Genomic DNA, 19,032 nt, shown 5'->3' with positions numbered 1-19,032 from the left:
GTTAAAATTGCTGTAGCAAGAAACGTTTAAGTGCCGGGTCTTAGCTAACATTAAATAAAGCCGTGGACATCGCAACATCACACAAGAGAGCGGCTCACGTGAACATATGAAGCAACTGACGCATACAGACATATTCATGTGTGCAGGTACTTCGGAAACAAACAACCGTGTAAACCTAAAGTTTAAATTAAGTTCATAGACCTACAAAAGGTTGCCATTGATTTGAGGCAAGATTGCTTTTCTCCTGTACAACTATACGTTGCATTCTCAACAGTAAGCTTGCACGGCTTCGTCATATTACAACCGGAGTGCTGAACTGACAATGTGATATACAAACAGAACAATCGTAAGAACAGGATTAAATAAAAAGGCTGCTTCCGTTGGCAAAGCAACGAAAAAGGAAGACCTTATATGACGTTCGTTTATAAAACAGCGGAGAGGCTGTGTGAAGTCAGCTTCACAAAAAAACAGATCCTTAACAAATTTTTATTGGTATATTTTCACTCAATTTAAAAACGTTTTCTTCTTAATAAAAATTTAAAAGCAGTACTTCGCCGCTGCAAAGCACGGGGATGTATATATATAGATAGATAGATAGAGATATATATGTGTATATATATATATATATATATATAAATAGATATATATATATATATATATATATATATAGTTATATATATATATATATATAGATAGATAGAGAAGATAGATAGATAGATAGATAGATAGATAGATAGATAGATAGATAGATAGATAGATAGATAGATACAGATATATATATAGATAGATATATGTGTATGTATGTAGATATGTATATATGTGTATATATATGTAGATATGTAAATATGTATACGTATATATATATGTGTCTGTATGTGTATATATATATATATATATATATATATATATATATATGTGTGTGTGTGTGTGTGTATGTATGTATGTGTGTATATGTATATGTATATATATGTTGATATATGTATATATATGCGGATGTGTATATGTATATATATATGTATATATGTAGATATGTGTATATGTAGATATGTATATATAAATATATATGTTTATGTATATATATGTTTACATAACCTCTTTAACACACTACTTCTCCGCTGCGAAGCGCGGGTATTTTGCTAGTTATTAATAAACCAAATGTGGTTTTAGAAAATCTTTTATTATAGCTTTTAGTATTTTTATCTGAAGACAGTCACTTTGATAACCTTAAACAAAGCATTCAACAGAAACGAAATTTACATGATCCCTTAGAAAGTCATACTATTTATGACAAGATATCAAACAATGACATAATTGTATTTTCTGAGACAAATTAGTAATTTCTGTGAGCAAAATTATTACATTTGTTGTGAATCAATCTGACTAACATTTCCTGTGTTACATTTGTTTTATAGCAGCTTGAAACTAAGGAATTTGTGTTAATGCATAAAATATTTGTATATACACAGAGGTAATGAAATGCTAATAAAATACATGTAACCAAATGTCTATGTCCATCCATCCATTTTCCAACCCGCTGAATCCAAACACAGGGTCAGGGGGCTCTGCTGGAGCCAATCCCAGCCAACACAGGGCACAAAGCAGGAACCAATCCTGGGCAGAGTGCCAACCCACTGCAGGACATACACAAACACACACTAGGGACAATTTAGAATCGCGCATCCACCTAACCTGCATGTCTTTGGACTGTGGGAGGAAACCGGAGCACCCGGAGGAAACCCACACAGACATGGGGAGAACATGCAAACTCCACGCAGGGAGGACCCGGGAAGCGAATCCGGGTCTCCTAACTGTGAGGCAGCAGCGCTACCACTGCGCCACCATGCCGCCCCAAATGTCTATATTCTGTATAAAATACATATAATCATTGTTATATAATGGATACAGCTACGTAACTTATTAATAATAATGTTTACAAACAGTAAACACATGATTTAAGTTACATGTTCACTAGGAGTGTCTCTGTAATTAATCTGTTATAAATCAAAGCATCATATACAAGACAGACGCTTTCTCATCAATGCAGCTGAAATCTATTAAAGATACAAATGTTTGTAGATACAGTAGCTCTGCTTAATGACACATGCTATATATTGCTGAAAACTGTCATGGCACAAGCACCATATTTATTATGAACTAAGATTTCACTCAGTAGTTTTTCTTTATCCATTATCATAGTTCATTCCACCTGCTTGTGAGATCCAAGACAGGAGCATAAGGAGATAACACGTAGGGGAAGAAAAAAGAACACTAGATGCTATCAAGTGTGTTTTTTTTCAGGGGAGGATGAAGGATCAGAGAAAGCGTCTCCACCCAAGAAGGTTACAGGAAAAAGATTTATGCAGATATTTCCCCATAAGGTCTATAGCAGAACAGGAGTCTCATCTAGCACGGACATGATCATGGGACTAGTTAAAAAGGAAGACTGGTTTGAGAGAATTTAGTTCACTAAATTTATCCCTTGATAAACTGCAACACCCATGTGACAATGAAAATAAGAATAAGGAGATTAAATATTTGTAGAAAAATAGATTCGAGTACCCTATATGACAGATACCAGGAAAAAGAAAATCTGGTTTGGGGGGGGGGGGCATAAATGACAAACATTTTTAAAGAATCACATACAGTATATCACATATATAGTGAAAACATCCTGAAAACTCTAAATTAATTATAGTGGATGTGTTAACCAGCTCACAAAAGTAACAGAGCCTAACATTGTTAGAAAGGTTTTCTAATATCAGCTATGTATAATATAGCATTACAAAATAATAGCCAGTAATGAGCGAAACAGCAGAGTTTCCTTTCGTAAACAATTTTACAAAACTAATAGTAGACTTTTTTTGCATGTGATTTTGCAGTAGCTGCAGTGTTAAATCCCATTTTTGCTGGCACAAAGCTTTGTATGTGCAGATGACTCTGTCCTCCCATCAGTTCCAGTAGTCCATTACAACTGCTCTCCCACTTACGACATACAACCTATATGTATTTTAAGTTGGACCAATAGCAATGCACATGAAGAATTTCACGAAAATTGGTTTAGCTGTTTCTGAGTAATTGGCACATGAACCAACAGATTATAATTTTATTAATACAAATTACCTACTTGTATGTGCATACTAATTAGAAATAGGTAAATTCAATGCTAGTCTTGTTTAACATTGTATTTCTATGAAGGCCACTTCAAAAGGCCTACAACTGCAAGAGATGCTGGCTAATGTAGTACCTTACTTAAGGGTTGCTAAACTGGAGTAAGATCTACTGTAGCTAGTTATTAGTGTAATCGAGAATTGCAGGAATTTACCCAGGTGTACTTTAAAACACTGGTTTTTAAGGTCAGTCTTGGTTATTCTGCTAGATAACAAATAATGGACCAGGACATAAGACATCAAGAAATCTGAAAGTCTATACCGGGAAATTCAAAACATCAAGCCAAAATGCAAGGCTAAGTCACTGTCAAAAGCCAAAGCAGAATGATTGCAACCAAAATACTAATTTCACTAAACCACACAGGAGAAAGTTTTCTTAGAATGTCCACAATGTTTGACGCAGATTGTACTGCACTGTAAGTTTAAATAGCATTTGATTGATGGAACAAGTATGAGCCTGGCAATCAACACCTGTGCCCTAGTACCAAGAAGACAAATGGCAATGCCCAAAATCATAATGGGAAATGAAAAACAAGGCAAGAAAATGCATTAGTTTTATTTAAGTTAAAATTAAAAGACAGAATTGACTTTGGGATTTTCACCATCATAAGCAGGATTTTAAATGTAACTTTCTGGGCATTCTGCTGTTAATTTCCTATTGAGCATGCTAGTGGCTATGACATTCAGATAGTTTCAGGCTTTCAGAATTCAGTGCTGTTTGTCCTGATGTTAACTGTTATCATTTAGGAATTAAGGAAGTAAACAGCACAATAAATAAAGTGAATTAATAGGAAAACAACAAAAGAGGGTTACCTGTAAACCTTTAAAGCCACAGCAAAATACAAATGCAGAATAAGAAAAGGAAAAAAAAAACGATCAGCTAATATAATATAATGAGATCAACGGAATTAAAATCCTGTGGAGATTAATAGAAATTACAAAGATAGGGAAAAACGTTCTAATGAAGAAATCTCAAAACTAGCACCCAGAAAGAAAGAAGTTGTAATTGTTACTAGGGGGGAAGACACACAAATCTTTTTTTAATATTGAAGAAAATCTTGGCAGTATATTCAAGAGTACTTTAGGGAGACTGATTTACTGCTTGTTTTTTTTTTTGGTCAATGATTTCTGAACAAGATTTTGGTTTTAGCACTTTCAATTTTATTTTGATTTCGGAATTTTTTATACCTTGCATGCTTACTGATCTTGACTATTCTACTTTTGCCTTTTTTGCTGCCTGATTTCTCACTCCAGGCAGATCCAATCTTTGGATAAGTGTGGAAACTCTTAGTGTGTTTAGAATTGACCGTGAATAGTTCTCCAGTTTTCATGGGAACATGGAAGGATAGCGCTCTGAGCAGAGAAGGTGTCCAGAGTTCCTCTGGTCATTAGAAAGGCCAGGTACTGAATTGATAGTGATATTCATTGGTATTTCACTTTGTCATTTTTAATAAATTTGCAAAACTTTCTGAAATCTTGTTTTCACTTTGTTATTCTGAGAAACTGAGTGTCGTGTGAGGAGGGAAGAAAACAATTGAAATGATTTTAGCATAAGGTTGGCAGCTGATTTACCTCACTGTTGAGTGAATGGCAACAGACTTGTTACTTGAGAGGACTTGTTACTTCACAGAAATATTTTCCTTATTTACTGAGGTCATTTTTTTGCTTCCTTGAGTGAAGAGGCCATTTTATTTTCCGGCCACATCACTCCTAAACAATCCCACAAGCTTGTAATAATAATAATCATCATCATAATAAAAATACAACATTTATTTACATCACACCATTCCCATTCTTAAATAGAGGTTAGTCTACCTGTGTGCATGTGTGAGTCTGGGCCCATAAACCTAGCTTTTAACATAGTGACAACTGTTAATTCTACATTTAGTCCAGATCTTCTGCTGGGCCAATTAACACTAGAGGCACTGCTTACCACACAAATGGGTGTTGTGTAAATTTTTTAATTAATTCATAATCAGTGTATAAGTAGTGCTCCTGTTCTTTCTTTGTGTTTTCTAAATAGTTGCCCTGCAAATATTCATGTTGTTCTAAAATTCTATTCAGAAAAACAGGATGATGATATATTTCTTAAGTTTTTTTACATGAAAGAGCCCTCTTAATGGCAGCAAGTAACACAAATACCCAAGTGTGAATCACTGCCTTTCTCCTCTGTCTAGGCACTTGAATGCTCTTTACCTTGAACAATCTGTTATTGACATTATTAGACATTGCTGCCCAAATGTGAATTGCTATATCTCTTCTGCAAAGAACTAGCCAAAAGCACTGAAAAATTAGCTAATCACTAACATTATTTCAAAGCTGACGAAGAAAATCACAGAAAAATCTGAAAAACTGTTGCCACTGCACTTATTTCAGTTACATAGAAAACATGTATAAATTAACTTGAAATGGCATAACATTGTTTTTCATACAATTGTAAGTACGAAGTTGATAGCCAGCATTAATTTGCAACCAGTGAATGTAGAAGATAGCACAGAGTGGAAATGGAATAAAATAGTACAATGCTAGAAAGTGCATTACATTACAGACATGGCAGATATTAGACTGCATGAAAATGGGAGAGTAAATAGAATGTTTTCTTTGTTGGTGCGACATGAAGATGTTGACACACATTTGAGATTGTACTGTGGCTGAATCCAGAAAGATTCATGCAACAATAAACTTGACTAGATATAGGGTGACATTTAGAGAAAAATATCATATGATTTGAGTACCCATCTACTGTCAAACCATTGTGTATGCATGTCATTTAAAATGTGTGCCAGCATCAATTTCAACCTAGAAGAAAGGAGAAGATGACACAAAGAGGATGGAGCAAGCAGCGGGCAAACAGCACAAAGCTGTATGGTGACTCACGCACAACATTTTCACAGACATGGCAGACCTGACAATGTAAGGAAATGCAAGAATAAACAGTCTGTGCTCTTTGCTTGAAGATGCTGATACACACCCATGACTGTACTGTGGCTAAAGCCAGGCATAACTGTTGCAATGTGGAGCATTACTATACATGAGATGCCATTTAGGAAAAACAAAATCATGCTTTGAATTACATACAGGCGCAATAGTATGAAAGAGGCTGTGTGCTCAGATCATTACATTTTTTTCCTATTGTATAATGACAGCTTTGTCTAATATATTAGGCACTTGGCACACTTTTGTGTAGAACTGCATTGTGTATTTTAAGTTAGGGCAGAACATAACCATTGAAGAACAGTTATTCTCGATTAAATGTTAGATACCCTTTCACTCAGTACATGTCAAGTAAACTCAACAAGTCAGGTATCAAGTTTTACAGCTCCTGATGTGAGCAGAAAATACATAACCTTCTCAGGAGGGTAAAAAAAATAAGATGGGAGCAACCACAACCCAGTAAAATTGTGGCATAAAGTAAAAGAAGCATTTTTACAGTATACTGTATTGTCAGTAGTAATAACTTATCTTAGAGTATTGCCTTACCATGCCAGGTTTGGAGAGACTAACATTTTAAAAATATTTGCCTCCTTTCTGTAAATTACATACATTACTAGCTGGCTGGCTAATGTAATCTAGCCACCAAGCCCAAATTGGTGCTGGTCCCAAGCCAGGATAAACAGAGAGGCTTAGGGGTCAGAAAGGTCATCTGGCTGTAAAGCTTAGCCATAACCTGTGTAATCAATTCAATCAGCTTTGGAAAATGCTAGGGTGTACCCTGTAGGTGACACACAGGGGCCTCACCTGACCTCTGTAGGAAGTGAGCGATGGCTAACAGGCCAAAGAAACATGGCGATGGAACAGAGAGATGCAGGATGTGACAAAAGCTAAGAAGGAGGCAAAGAAGACATGGTAAGAATCAGGGAGGGAGGAAGATAGAGAAACAAACAAAGAGGCAAAGAGGGCAGTAGTAAGAGCCAAGGCACAAACTTTGGAGGAGTTTCAAAGGGAACCTCAATACACAATGCCATCGGTCATAACTAGAAGGACAGCATGACAGCATAAGTCTGCAAAGTTTGGTTAGGCAACGTCAGTCCTGGAGGACCACAATGGCTACAGGTTTTTGTGCCAACCCAGTTGCTTAATTAGAAATCAATGACTGCCATTCTCAGCCCTTATTTCATTTTATGGCATGTTAGTCTGCAATGTAATGTTCCTATATTGTACATCTTTTTCCTTTCCAATGAAATCATCCAAATAATTTGAAGCCTAAAATGGATCATTTTCAGTCTGTCACATTTTCTCTTAAGTGTTTAATTAAACCAAATAGTGCATGATGAATCAACACATGTTAAATGGAAACAAGTTAGACGGAGAACTGCTGGTTCCTTTGTCCTTTGCATCTTATTGTTAATAAGGAGCCATTAAAATCACTGAATGCAGCTGTTTAAGACTGAAATAATCCATTAAGTGTGGGAAAACTTAACGAGCGAGACCAATTAAATGAAGCACAAAAATGTCACTTGAACAATATGTGCTTCATTAGCAATAATTGACTTCTCATTAAGAAACTGGGCTGGAACAAAAACCTGCAGCCACTTCGGCTCTCCAGGACCAACGTTGCTTACCCCTGATGTAGAGACTCAGCTTCCCATTCCACCTTACCTTACAAAATACATTAATGCCTAAAAAGCAAACACTTTCATTACAAGACTCAAGTCTAGCTAAACATTTTTAGAAGGCTGAGTAGGCCTTTAGCTATAAACCACAACTGCCAGGTCCATAAGTGCATATTTACACCAACACATGGATTTGACACAAAGTACAGACCTTTCAGGGTTTAACAAAAATATCGTATGAGCCATTTAGAAATGACGTTTTTATACATGGTCTCCCAGTTTTCAGGTGCTCAAAAGTATTTGGACAAACTAACATAATCATAAATTTAATGTTCATTTGCAATATTTGTTTGAAAATCCTTTACAGTCAATGACTGCCTGAAGTCTGGAACCCATAGCCATCTCCACAGCCATGCAAAAAATGGCTGTCATTCCTAAACGGGTCATAAGATATTTTTGGTAAACCCCTTAAATTAAAGCTGAAAGCCTACACTTCAGCCACATAATGATTGCTTTATTTCAAATCAATTGTGGTGGCATATAGAGCCAAAATTACGAAAATTGTGTCACTGTCCAAATACTCATGGACTCATGACTGTAGATACCAATATTAAATAGACCCTATCACTTTCTGCAATTAAATCAACTAGACCTTGTGGAGGAAGTCTTATCATTGAGGAACTCTTTGTCAGAACTTCGGGATTTTCCATTGCAATTGATGTTATTTGCCTGCATCAAAGTGAAGTAGACAAAGCAGATTAGTAAGGACTTTACAACCTGGAGGCTAAAGGGAGGTTGATTTGTACACAATGTGTGTCAACAGTGAAATGCTGCTGGCGTACCTGAAGAAAAACAGTTTTTCTTTTATCTCCTTCATATATTAGGTGGAGGCATTTTATGGCGAGTACTTTAGTCATCAGATTTAAAAGCAGTAACAATGTCAAAAAGAAACAGCACAGAGAGAGAGGAAGTGGCACAGAGATAATAAAAATGCAAATAAAAGCTGCCTTTGACAGAATTTATGCTGGGAGGATCCCAATAAAGAGAATAGTGGCCACTGCTGCTCAGCTAGATGTACATTAAGCTGAGTTTTATACAGGTAAGGAAATTTGAAAGAACTGGCTTCCTAACCTTGCTTTATGTAGTGCACTCAAGAAAAGTGTGTATATATTTGCTTCTCGTAACTTTAAAACAAACAGTGAATGTCCCACTGCTTTCCAATGCAAAGATTATCTAATATAATTGTATTGTTGAAAGGATTTATATAATATCAGTAATAACATTTTGAATTTCTCGATTAACTAGAAATTAAGATTACACAGTTTATTGTTGTAATCTTTCAAATTTTTTTCATTTGCAGGGAACTGACTCTTCTCTCAGCTCCTGGAGAATTAAAATTAGATAATTTTAAGCAATACATTAAATGATTAATAACTACATAACATAACAGTTACAGTAAAAATGACTGGCTCTATTAAGGCTGTTGTAAAGAAAAATTAGTCTTACATAAGTTCAGATGTGCCTGATAATGGAAACAGAGGCAGCTTACAAATACAATAAGTGCCAGGTTATCCTTGCCTATTACTGTAGCAAACATACATTTCATGTTCGAATCATCGATTCTTCCTTCTCTTCTGAAAATGAATCTTTGAACAATAAATCTACCACATACAGCAGTGAAAAATCAACAATCAACAAAAAAAGACCATCATTAATATTTTTCTGCTACTAACATACTGTGTTGTGGGTAACATGTATCACTCCTAAACTTTCATTTGGCAACAAAACTTTCAAAACACGTATGACATAGCATAGTCGGTCTGAATGGCTCATAGCTCAATAGGTCTGAAATATTATCCTTGTACTTAAATTGCGTTTTAAGTACTTGAAACAATAATAATAATACAATATCAATAAAGTGACTTTAGTTTAACACCTTCTAAAAATACCTTTGGTCCAGGAAAACCAGGACTCCCTTGTGGACCCTGAAATGGTAAATAAGAATGATCTTAACCAATATGTACACAGTTTACATCATACACTTAAATCTCTATTAAAAGAAGGCTTTACTTACAGGAAAACCTTGTGGTCCAGGGTCACCAGCAGGACCAGGCTGTCCCCAAGTTCCCGGTTGACCCTAAAGTAAAAAAAAACAAAACAAAAAAAAAAAACCACACATTTTAATCAATGACTTCTTAACAGAACTAATACAAAAAATATTTACAAAATATTATGTTACGATAAAGGAGGAAAAAAACATCAGTAAACATCTTTCAGCTCCTGTCATTTATCATACTTATCTTTTCCAAGTTATTAAGATGCATCCATCAGAACTATGCATAATAATTTGACAATGGGGTCTGATGATATTTATGTTTAAGATTTTTGTGTTTTTACCCCTTATTAGAAAATAAGGATATATTAATGTGTAGAGGCTAAAGTATAGTGTGCCTTCACATTAAAAGCAGGCCATGCTACCTATGAAATTGTGAGTCTATTAATGTCACTATTTTATGGCACTCAGCACTGCCTCATTAAGCTGTTTTGGAGTTTTCACGCCTATAAAAATTATTCACCCCCTTGCAAGTGTTCACGTTTTATTGCTATACAATACTGAATCACAGTGGATTTAATTTTGTCTTTTTGACATTAATCAACAAGAAAAGACTCTTTAATGTCAAAGTTAAAACAGATCTCTGCGAAGTCATCTAAATTAATTATAAATATAAAACACAAAACCATTGATTGTGTAAGTATTCACCTCCTTCAAGTCAGTATTTAGATGCACCCTTGGCAGAAATTCTATTACTGGGTCTGTATGACACACCTAAATCATCACTGGTGTATCAAGTTGGTTTTAGAAGTCCCATGATCAGTTTAATTTTGATCATGTGTCTGTAGTCATTCATTTCAGTGGATTGTAGTGTAAATACACCTGTATATGGAGGGACCAACTTGTGACAAGTCAGTATAGTGGTCTAGCCTACACAATAAAGGCAAAAGAACACTCCGAGAAACTCCATGAGAAGATGAGTGAAATGTACAAGTCAGAGAATGGATAAAAGAAAACTGGAGTCCAGTTAAATGAATCATTAAGACATGTAGTACTAGGGTGTTGTACCGTGCTAGCCATTATGAATGTAGAAGAAGGGGCCTGAGTTGCCTCGAAAGCTTGCATGTTGTAATCTTTTTAGTTAGCCAATAAAAGATGTCATTTTGCTTGGCTTTTCTCTTCATTAAGACATGGAAAGAGTATGGCACTGCTGTAAATCTGCCTAGGTCAGACTGTCCATTAAAACTGAGTGATCATGGGGGAAGAAGACTAGTGAGGGAGGAGAGCAACAGACCTATGATAATTCTGAAGGTGTTACAAGTTATAGTGGCCAATATTAGAGAAAACTGTTGCTTAGGTGCTTTACCAACTGCAGCTGTATAGGAGAGGGTAGAGGATAAAATCAATGCAACAAAATACAGGAAAATTCTGAAGGAAAACCTATAGCAATGTTAATGTTCTGAAGTGGCTGAGTCAGAGTTCAAATTTTAATGCAACTGAGAATTTGTGACTGGACTTGAGTAAGGAAACTCATAATCTCCACACAAACATTCCTGCCTCGCAGGAAGTCACGTTCCTAGTCTTTCCTGCCTGGAGTTTGCATGTTTTCCTGGTTGTTTTCCAATGTGTACTCTGGTTTCCTTCCGAAGACATGCAGGTTTGGGGATTTGGTGATGCTAAAATGACGCTAGTGTATGTGTATACTTGTATTCACCTTACGATGAGCTGGTGCCTGTCCAGGGATTGTTTCTGCCTCACCTTGATGCATGGTGGAATGGGCGCATCCCTGGATTAATGGATGTAATCATTAAACATCCTTTTCAGAGATATTTTGGCAAGGTGTCATCTGAATTTAATGGACATTTCAGGTAATTCTAATTCAGAACACAGGGAAGTCGAACATTTTCTCACCGTGATGATATCTCACACTGCCACTTGGTGGAATCTTCCAGATTTATGTAAAAGTACACACGTAAGAATAAACAGTACATCATTTGAGTAGCAGAAGTGTCTGCAGGAGCATGCATTGTGTGAAGTATATACCCCGCCTTCCTCCTCAAGATGTGTTAAAATACATATAAATTCAAGCTGGATTGCCGAGAGCTTTTATTTATATAAACTTATAAACTTCAAATAACTGGAAGGATGGGGGGGGGGGGTCTAAATGCATTAAATATTACAGAGAACTAAGGTGTCCCCCTTGGAACTCAGAACTCCATGTGCCACTACGCTCTGGTTTGCAGAGCAAAAACTGGGAAGAGCCAGTCCATCTTACTTCAAGCACTATGTACAATACAAGCTAGGGGCAATGGCATGCCTTAGTCAGTTTAAATGCTTGCACAGCTCACTAAAGGGGTCCCCCATAGACAGAACATTGAGGAGGTGGACACTCTACATAGTTTATGATATTATTCTTTTTCACCTGTTCTTACCTGTACAGTGCTTGAAACATCCTTTTGTGGGTCACATAAATGTGCAGCCTGTAAATGTCAATGCTATATGTAATCATTTAAAGGAAAGTGTAAATTGCTTTTGAGCTAAACCCTCCAAAACTTTGTAATGGTACAAGATCATTCAAATCTGATTGAAGTTAGTACTTTTACAGGATCTGCTGCAGGATGAAATTATATTTAAACCCAAAATTCATGTTTTTCCTACTATTATCTGTTTGAATTCAACAAAATGCACTTTCCTCTTTACAAAGACCATCAACAAAAGCCAAGTCACTAGGAAATGCAAGAATTGATCTACAGCAGGAATGTTTTACTAATGTGCAATTGCATGTTCTAGAGTAAGGAACGCCAGTCAACTAATAATACCAATCAACTAATAATATTAGTCCCTGAGGAAAAAAAAAATGGTTACATAGCTCACTGTATTTGGAAATTTTCTAGCCAAAGCCAAAAACACAGCTTTATAAATGTGAAAACTTCCATTGAGGTGAATATTTTTATAGGCACAGTAAAAAGAACCATGGAAACAATTATGAAAGTCAAAATAGTCAAAATTGCCAATATTCAGTACATGAATTTTAAGATGCTTTCATTGTCGTTTAGACTGGATTACTTTTTCAAAAACATTGCCTTTTACTATGGGAAACTTAAAAAAAAGATATCATAATTGAACTGAGGGTAGTACAACTTTCTTTTCTAAAACTAGCATAAACTGATGAAACAAGCTAAAGAGTTCAGACCTATGATGAGTTACGAGATGCCATCACTGCTGTCAATGAAAAGTCAAACACAGAAACATCTAATTTTTTTATCTTAAGCAAATAGAGGCTAAGAAGATGCCGACATATTTAATATTATGAAGTGCATGCAAATACAAAAAATTGTATTGATAAAATGGTGTCAAGTATTACTTTAGGTTTTACTTTTGAGATGAACACAGATGATAAAAGTAAAATTAACAAAGACTTTTAAAAACACTTTAATATGTACTAGTACATATCTCCAGTGCTTGTTTCAAGGCAGTTTAAATGTATCACTATACATCTAGATTAAATTACTCTTCAATTTACATTTGAACAGTTTTGTCTTACTATCACATAATATCTTGGAGTAAGAATTACAAAAGTGAGGAATTTATTTAAATCTAATTTTAATCTTTATTAACCTATTCACTTTGTTTCAAAATAGGACAATTACTATTGTCCAAATAAACAACTTCCCAAAGTTTTTGTATATTTTTCAGTGTATTCTTATAAATTTTTATAAATCATTGAAAAAAAAATAAATGCAACTATTACAACATTTATATGGAATGCAAATCAGCCATGGATTTAAAACACTCTATATTACAAAAATCTAAGCTAGAGGGATATATGCTTCTATTCCTGAGTCACAAATATATGTATTCCAAGACTTTACAGAGGAAAATGAAGAAATAAAATTGTACTGGCTTGGTTAGCTTTGCTAAAGTAACATTTTTAACTTGTTCATATATACAGTTGTCTGTGCACTAACTACAGCCAATTACTATGAACTAATCTGAAATCAAGGGGTTCAATACTTACCAAATATACTCGCAGATAAGTCAGGAATTGATTTTATCGTATAATTTCTAGTATTTTATAATGCCGCTTGTATAATTCGAATGCAGAAAACTCACACTATTGGTTCAAGAGATCATAATATGCTAACGCCCACCTGAAAGAGTAACCACGAAGCACACTGCCTTTTTTTTTCCATGTGGGTGCGGCAATGTGCTGTTATCAGTGTGTACTCCTAACCTCTCTCTCTCTACTGTGCCTACGTGACCAGACGGTAATACCCAAACTATTCCGAAGCAACGTTTGCACTGATTTGTGCTTTTTCTATCTCACACCCTCATACACATTTAACATAAGAGCATCCCTTATCTATGATGGAGCGTTCGATCTGAAGAAAATATGAAGCTGGTTTTAAATTAAATGTCGTTGAAGTAGTGAAAGAAATTGGAAACTGCTCTGCTGCAACAAAATTCAATGCGTCTGAGAAACTGATGTGAGGCAAGAAGATGTAAAAAAGACAAAACAAAATTAAGTGTTGCATTTTTGAATCGGCATATAAGTCGGGGTCTGATTTTATGATCGATTTTTCGGGTTTCAAGACTCGACTTGAATATATACGGTAATCAAAATATTTTAACAGTATAAGTGTAACATGTTACTATCATAATAAACATAAACTGTCCTTAACTTTGAAAGTTTTTAGTTTATGGAAGATTCTTGGATTTTGGGCTGTCAAGAGATTTATAAGCAGTATTTGACATACTATTTCAAAATGGACCTCATTAGATGACATTAGGTAGTACAGTGGAACCTCTTTTCACGAAAGTCTCAGTACACGTACAAATCGGTTTACGACCAAAAAGTTCACCAAACTTTTGCCTCGGTTCACGACCACACACTCAGTATACAAACAAGCCAGTTTCCCTTTCGGTTTGTACATGTTCAGTCTCTCCCTGTGCAGCGAGCAAGAGAGAGAGAGCGTGCAATACACACACACACACACACACACACACAGAGGCAGCGCGAGAGAGAGAGCACACACACAGGCAGCGGGAGAGAGAGACAGACGCACACACACAGGCAGCGCGAGAGAGAGAAACGCGCGCGCACACACAGGCAGCACAGACGCGCACACACACAGGCAGCGCGAGAGAGAGGGGGCTGGACGCATAAGGTAGGAAGGCAGTTAAAGAATGCACTGGCCGTGATTTTGTTTTCACTTCTGTTTACAGCGATTGGTTCGTAGCGGGCATTGTTGCAATGTTACTTTTCTTGGTGGTTTATTAAAGTACGGATTTTTTCAAATGTTCATTTTTTTCCCTATGCTTAAAACTCATTAAAAATAAGTGTTTTTAGCCAGCGGTTGATAGCGCTATAGCACAAACTATTGCAGTGTTAGTTTTCTCTGTTGTTCAAGGTTTTCTCAGTATTATTCAATGTTTTTACATTTAGTTTACTATTACGATGTGCTTTCTATGGTTTAATTAACTATATTTGTGCTTAAAAACTTTAAAAAAACATACAATTACATACAGTTCGTATGGTCTGGAACAGATTAATTGTATTTACATACAATCCTATGGGGGAATTGCTTCGGTTCACGACCAAATCGGTTTACGACCAGAGTTTTGGAATGAATTATGGTCGTGAACCGAGGTTCCACTGTAATGGGAAAGGGATCTTCAATCTGAATTTCATGTAAATTAGGGAACTTGGCCATTGGTAGGATATACTCTTCACCAAATGGTAAAAACATTGTGTAATTCAACCAAAAGTTGAAGACTGCATGCACTTATCCCAACTTAAATACTGTATTCTAAAATCTACCCTTGCCAAGACCCTGGCTGTTTTGTCAGGTATCCACTTGTCTCTATCCAACACTCAGCTCAGAGAAATAGTAAATAGGGAAACAGCTGTTAATAAAACAAAAACAGCTTTGTGAAAGAAATCTTTGGTAAGAACTTGTCAGAAAACAATCATGTAGAAGACGTTTATGAGACAGCCATTTTCTAAGGAAACTGGAAAAAATGTAAATTTCATAAAACACTAGGTTTATTTCTAGGAAATCACATAAATAATACAGGTCTTGGTATGGATCCTAATAAGGCTCAGGTTTTTCTCATTTTGAAAGTAAAACAATTATTTGAGCAAGTTCAAAGATTTGTGGGACTTACTAATATCTGCAATTTATAAAAAAAATGTAATCTCCAGGGCGGCACGGTGGCGCAGTGGGTAGCGCTGCTGCCTCGCAGTTGGGAGACCTGGGGACCTGGGTTCGCTTCCCGGGTCCTCCCTGCGTGGAGTTTGCATGTTCTACCCGTGTCTGCGTGGGTTTCCTCCGGGCGCTCCGGTTTCCTCCCACAGTCCAAAGACATGCAGGTTAGGTGGATTGGCGATTCTAAATTGGCTCTAGTGCGTGCTTGGTGTGTGGGTGTGTTTGTGTGTGTCCTGTGGTGGGTTGGCACCCTGCCCGGGATTGGTTCCTGCCTTGTGCCCTGTGTTGGCTGGGATTGGCTCCAGCAGACCCCCGTGACCCTGTGTTCGGATTCAGCGGGTTGGAAAATGGATGGATGGATGTAATCTCCATAATTACTCCATTTACTTAATAAAAAAATCTGAAGCCCAGAAGCCCAAAAATCTTTCAATTAACTTAGATTATTCACAACCATTTTGAATTGAAAGAAGATTTCATGTGGGTACAATACTTTCTCAGCATTTCAAGATAAAGGCTAGCTTCACCCTTATGCTTACTGCTCTAAAAATTGTCACCATCTGAACAAAATCATGATGTTGGCAATTTTGAATTCCTTTTAATTAAGTTGGCCATTGAAAAATGAAGGCACTGGCTAGAGGAAACTCAATATATTTATTATCGTCAATAATCAAAAAAAATCTTACATATCTAGAGACTGCTAAACGTTAAGCACCCACCAGGCTAAATGAGCACTCTTTTCAAGCAGGTTTAATTTTATAACTTCTTATCACGCAGGGGATATTTATTTAAAGCTTAGAGCCTAATTAAGGATTTATGATGAACTTGGCGGAATGTATTGAAATCAATGAGGAAGGAGGAACTGAAATAGTGTTGAGTAGATTTTAGTGGTGCAATGGTCTTTTAGGTGTCGCTGAGAGACTTGAGCTATGAGGCAGCAGTGCACCACCCTACTTCAAGCAACAAAAGACACAAATGGAGTGATAATCACAAATAAAGCATTAACAAATAGCCACAAGCTAGTAATTAGTAAAAATATATCATTGTACTCAGTGCAATGATATTAGTTACAATCTTCAGGGTACTGATTGGTTGCACAACTAAATAGGTAGCAAAAATCAGTCTTACAGTCTCAGTGGCTGCATGCCAAGTCCATATAAGGGAAGTGGGGGGGCGTGGAGCAGTGTCAAAAAAAAAGTCCTGTGAAATATTATTAATAATGAAAGATTTATTAAGATTGTGCAAAAGCTTCACACTTTTTTCTTTAATCAAAAAGGCAGAAAAAATTTCATAAAAAGTAATACATCTTTCATTATTATTTCAGAGTGTCTAATGCCGTGGTGGGCCACTGATGACTGCTTTAACTCGAACAAGGCCGCACCATTATGAAGTCATTAACAACATATATAGGCATGCTTTTATTAATTATTTATTATTAAACTTTATACTGACCCCAAAGTGTGTAAAAGTGTAAGAATAATTCATAACGCGAATTAATTCTGTAATTTTCAATTACTTTTTTGAGTCTGTTTGTTGGTTGACAATTCATTAAAACTTGGCTCAAAAGTTGTTGTTCTTAAACGTAGCTGTCCTTCCAAATGGTTATCTGTCAGGACTGTGTGGTATCGATTTTTAATGTACTTCATATGAGAGAATGTACATTCACAAATGTACGTGCTACCAAAGCATGTTAACACCCGTTGAGCGTGTTCGCGCAGAATGGGGTAGATGTGAGCATCACGCCAAAATGAAATCAAATCCACGGAATTTTGGGATAGCTTGTGTTGAGCATTTGGATCTTCACTAAGTTCCAACAATTCCATTTGGAACTTCTCTGGCACATTGTCAGGATCCATTAGGTGTGGCTCTGAAACCAGCCGTAAATCACTGTCATTGACGCAGATATCGGAGAATCGAGCCTCAAATTCAGCGACTAGTGAACCGAGCACTTCACAGAACTCATCAAAATGTATTTTTACAGATGGGTTGTTACTGGCAAAATTACTCAGACACGGAAAGAATTCGGAGAGCTGCTGCTTTTGAAACTTGCCGTGAAACAATTTCAACTTGTGCTGAAAAATTTTTATACTCCGCCAGAGGTCACAGACACTTTTGATTTCTGCCTTGGAGTGCTTATTCAGACTGTTGAGTTCACTCAAAAGATCGTTGAGAAAAGCCAGGTTCATGCAAAAGTTGATGTCATCGAGTTTACAAACCATTCCTTTGGATGGATAGAACTCTTTGATAGTGCCTTGCAATTCATAAATTCTATTTATAACAGATCCTCTTGACAACCAACGAGAGTTTGAGTAATATAAAATGTTCTTCTTTCTCAGTTGAATCATAATTTTGGAGGAGTTCTCTAAACTGGCGATGATTGATGGCTCGAGCTCGAATGAAATTCACAATACCAACGGCGTCTTCCAATGTGTTGTTCAAGGTTGCAGACTTGGCACATAGAACTTGTTGGTGTATAATACAATGCAATGACAATAATTTTGGGAGATTCCGAATACTGAGAGTGAATTTGTTGTTTAAGTAGAGTCACAAAACCGCCCATTGTTGCTACCATTGCAGGAGCTCCATCTTTACACATAGCAACAAGTCTCTTTAGATCCAATTTCTTTTCTACACAAGTGTTGTTAAATGCTGTGAGAATATCTTGTGCCTTTGTTGTTGATTTAAGACTGATTAAGGACAACAACTCTTCATGGATGTCAAATGTTGGTGACATTATTCTGATGAAAATAAGCAGTTGTGCCGTATCTGTTGTATCGCAGGATTCATCCAACGCTACAGAATACAAAGTATTGGACTCTTGAAATATTTTGTTCAGTTGATTTTTTAAGTCAACCGTGATCTCACCTTGGTGCTTCATGATAGAGGTAAATCTTTAAATTTTTGAAGTTGAGATGGTTCTTCATCAGTATATGGTTTTCAAGCGGCACCCAATTTGAAGGCGACTCGAAATGTTGCCTCAACTTCCAGATTGTGAGAGGATGATTTGAATTTGGCGAACATGGATGTTTCTTTTGTATGGCTCTTGTTCAAGG

At 36.3% G+C, this 19,032-nt stretch overlaps 1 protein-coding gene across 1 annotated transcript in view; it reads right to left on the bottom strand.

Moving 5' to 3' along the window:
- Positions 1-19,032, bottom strand: part of col4a3 (collagen, type IV, alpha 3) — a 254,825-nt gene that overhangs the window by 116,038 nt on the left and 119,755 nt on the right. The window contains exons 10-11 of the mRNA XM_051923014.1: positions 9,795-9,857; positions 9,670-9,705 (exon numbers count right to left, since the gene is read on the bottom strand). Coding sequence (XP_051778974.1) covers positions 9,670-9,705; positions 9,795-9,857 — 99 coding nt within the window. The remainder of the gene's footprint in view (positions 1-9,669; positions 9,706-9,794; positions 9,858-19,032) is intronic.

This window comes from Erpetoichthys calabaricus, chromosome 2 (genome assembly GCF_900747795.2).
Source record: "Erpetoichthys calabaricus chromosome 2, fErpCal1.3, whole genome shotgun sequence".
NCBI lineage: Eukaryota > Metazoa > Chordata > Cladistia > Polypteriformes > Polypteridae > Erpetoichthys > Erpetoichthys calabaricus.
Note: the sequence above shows the minus strand (reverse complement) of the source record. Positions and strands in the feature narration are given on the sequence as shown.